This window comes from Lathyrus oleraceus, chromosome 1 (assembly GCF_024323335.1).
Source record: "Lathyrus oleraceus cultivar Zhongwan6 chromosome 1, CAAS_Psat_ZW6_1.0, whole genome shotgun sequence".
Classification (NCBI taxonomy): domain Eukaryota; kingdom Viridiplantae; phylum Streptophyta; class Magnoliopsida; order Fabales; family Fabaceae; genus Lathyrus; species Lathyrus oleraceus.
In genome coordinates, this window is record NC_066579.1 from 446,679,196 (window position 1) to 446,683,026 (window position 3,831).

At 32.6% G+C, this 3,831-nt stretch overlaps 1 protein-coding gene across 1 annotated transcript; it reads left to right on the forward strand.

The window, feature by feature from the left end:
• Positions 1-316: 316 nt before the first annotated feature.
• On the forward strand, positions 317-2,829 carry LOC127082460 (E3 ubiquitin-protein ligase AIRP2). The gene is made up of 5 exons (XM_051022700.1): positions 317-565; positions 1,049-1,199; positions 1,521-1,587; positions 1,861-2,095; positions 2,363-2,829. Exons 1-5 carry the CDS (start codon positions 474-476, stop codon positions 2,571-2,573), a joined length of 756 nt encoding a protein of 251 aa, XP_050878657.1. The 5' UTR covers positions 317-473; the 3' UTR covers positions 2,574-2,829.
• Positions 2,830-3,831: the final 1,002 nt, after the last annotated feature.

Genomic DNA, 3,831 nt, shown 5'->3' on the forward strand with positions numbered 1-3,831 from the left:
AAAAATATTCAAACCACTAAAAATATTAAATAATACTTAATTAGTGGTCATGATTTGGGATTAGTGTAAAAAAAATTGATAGAAAATTTTATTATCTAAATTATATAAAAATAAAATAAAATAAGAAACGGTGACATAAAAACGAATAAAAAGAGGGATAGGTGGGGAAAAAGGGAATGCGTTAGTATAAGCTGTGGTGTAATCCGAAAAGCCATCAATGCCTAAAAGCAAAGCAAAGTGGATAAGTCTGTCCTCACATATTCAATAATCAAAATTAAATAAATAGAAAAATGCCACGTGTCTACTAAATAGCTTTTGGACACTATTGAAACTTGAGAAGGCGCATTCTAGATTCTACACTAGAGAGAGAGAGAAAAAACTAGTATGAAAATTGTTGTTGTTTTTTGATCGATAAAACAAACTATTACTACTATTTTGGTTTGACAATAATCTGGGAGGGAGTACGAGGAGATATGTACATAAGTGGAGGTTCTTCTTCCATGGGAAGGTCTTTCAAGGAATCTCTTAAACTCCTTGAAGCTGATATTCATCATGCCAATACCTTGTAAGTTTTTTTTCTTCAATTCTTATACCCTTTTAAAAAAAATTAATTTTTATTTAGTTTTGGTTTAAAGGGTACTCATCCTTTGTTGAAAGATTTTATTTTTAGTTTTGGATCATCGTGATTTTGAGTTTGAGTGTTTTTGTTCTGGAATTATTTTCTGGGGTTTTACTTTAACCCCTGATTTTTATATTTATTTTAAATTTCCTTGCAAGTCAAACATAAATATATTGTTGTGCCTTTGTAAAACTGTAAATTCATGATTTCGGTATTGTGATTGTCCATTCTATTACTGTACAAAACAATCAATCGGTCTCTGACACGACACTGTCATTTGTGATTACGTTCAACTTATTCAATTTTCAAATTATTACTCGGGTCGACGTATCAGTATGTGGGTTTGTGTCTATGCTTCATAGCTAGCAAATAATGCATGATGCTTTTGAGTATGGAGGTTATAACTTCTTCATGTTATTTGGTGTGTAGAGCATCCGATTTTCCTAGGGAATATGATGGCGCGTGTCTTCAGATGAGAATGTCATACAGTCCAGCAGCACACTTGTTTCTTTTTCTGGTACAATGGACAGATTGCAATCTTGCTGGAGCCCTTGGACTATTAAGAATCCTAATTTACAAGGTTTGGTGTTCTGCTTTTTTTGTGTTCGTTTTGAATTGAGAAATTTGAGGTCTGTTTGAATCGACTTATTTGAGTTTATCTATTGACAATTGAACACCTGTTAGAATGTTTGACAGAGTTTATAAATACAGCTTATGACATGTTGATAAGCTCTTCAAGACAGCTTATGAAACTATAGCCTATACATGAAAAGAATTTGACTTTTGTTCATCTTTTGTTATAAAAATAGCATAGAAATAACAATTAAAAAAAGCAGTTATTAGCTACGTGATTTTCACGCCACAAAGGAGTCTAAGGTGACAAATTTTGCTCATGTTGCAGGTGTATGTGGATGGAACAACTACCATGTCAACACATGAAAGAAAAGCAAGTATTAGGGAATTCTACGGTATATCTTCCTTTCTTTTTTAAGTATAATGAATTATTTTTCATTTGAAAACTTGATATCCGGCTTTGCGACTCACTAATCCAAGGGAACCAATCCCACCGTCCACTAGCGGAGGTCCATTTAAAGCCAGAGCAAAATTCTGTATGAAATGGTCCAACACAGAGATTGGTAGGGCCTAACGGGATTTGAACCTGAGACCATGAGTGGTTAAGTATAATGAATTAGTTTGCGTTTTAGTGGATTGCTGATGTATTGAAATTCTATGTTGATCAGCGATCATATATCCGTCTTTAATACAACTTGAAAAAGGTGTCACTGATGCGGAAGATAAAAAACAGAAGGTTGTATGCATGGAGAGGTATCGTAGAAGAGATGATGCGGGGCACAAACATTCCTCAGACATAGACCTTGAAAGAGAAGAAGAATGTGGAATATGCATGGAGATGAATAGTAAGATTGTATTGCCCAACTGCAACCATGCCATGTGCCTCAAATGTTACCATGAATGGTACTATCTTTCTTCCTCTCTATCGCACACGTTCTTATTTTACAATCATTGCTTGTTGGTACTAACAAGTATGAAGTTGTGGCTTTGTTTTTCCTTTTTCTACATCTTGATTCTTTGTATTTGTTTAGCAATATGCCTTATGATTTCTTTGTCCAAAACCCAACTCCAATTTTTCGAGACTTTATGTGGATTAGTGTTATTTTATTAGTTGCATATCCAAATCATTGTTTTTGAATTGTGTATTCTAACATGTATTTTTTTTGGCAGGAGAGCAAGATCACAATCTTGCCCGTTTTGTCGTGACAGTCTTAAAAGAGTGGACTCGTGCGATCTCTGGGTATTGACCGATAGTCGAGATGTAGTAGACATGGAAACAGTGACAAGGGAGAATCTCCGAAGACTTTTCATGTACATAGATAAGTTACCTTTGATCATTCCCGACTCCCTTTTCGACCCTTATGACTCTCACCTAAGATAAAGGGGTTCCTTGAGTTTTCAGTCTTATAAACCTTGAATGTAGCAATTTGGTGAAATTAGTTTATAGAGTTGCAGTTCTTTCTTCGACGTCTTCGACGAGTATCCAACCTCGAGTTTGCGACGGATTGGTAGTGAAGTTGAGATGGTAAATTGTATGTAGCAGGTTTGTATATCTTTGTACAGATTGAATTACTCTTATTAAGAGGTTTGCATATTCTGTGCCTCTGGTGATATAAACGTGAATCTCTTGATAAATAGCTATTCCTCCTAAATGAAATCTTTGATCATGAATGCAAACTTTACAAACAAATTGACTCTAAACCAATATGAAAGAGGATAATATGTAAAATAGCTGCTTTTCAACTGCATTGTTTGTAGTTACTCTTCCAAGGATCTGTGGTTGACAACTTATTTAACCATTTAACTATAGAGAAATGATAGTAACCGCATCGGCGGAAATGGATGCAACTCCGGTGAAGAAAGAGTGCAGGACGGAGAAAAAATCGACTTGTATTAGTGGCGGGTTTGGGAGAGGCATAAGTCGTCCTCAATGTCCCATTGTTATACCTAAATAATATTCCATGTCTGTTCTTTTCGTATAGAAGTAATAACTATAAAATCTACGATGGTTAGGCTTCAAATTCTCACTCAAAATTTGTTAAAGTATAAAATTATAAAAGGATTTAATTGAAATATATTGATAGTGTAAAAGAATTTTATATTATCAGTTAATCATAACCGTTGGATATTGAAATAAGTTTGACTTTTATTTTAAAAATCTATAAAGTAATACAAACGTGTGATGTTGATGAATTGATAGTAATTAAACTCATTATAAAATTGTTGTGATAATTCACTTAGGAGTTATATATGGACATGTATGTAGGGGCATATATTTGAACATGTGATATCTTAATATCATTGTTTATCGTTTGTTTTTTTCATCAATGATCCAATTTATCATTTTACACATATTAAAAAAATAAATAATTAAAAGAGAGAATGATATTTTTAATAAATATTTTTAAATAAGTATTAAAAAAATATATTGTAAATTGAGATGAATCAATTCATTTCAGGATATTCTTTTTTATTTCAAATAGATCACATATTATAAGACGGAGGAATATGAATTAGTCAGAACTATTACCTCCTACTTAGTTAGATTATTATTCATGTAACTAGTTAGGACTGTTACTTATTTTCTCTCCTAGACTAAAAATTAATTTAATTCAATGAAAATATTTCTTAATTTCATT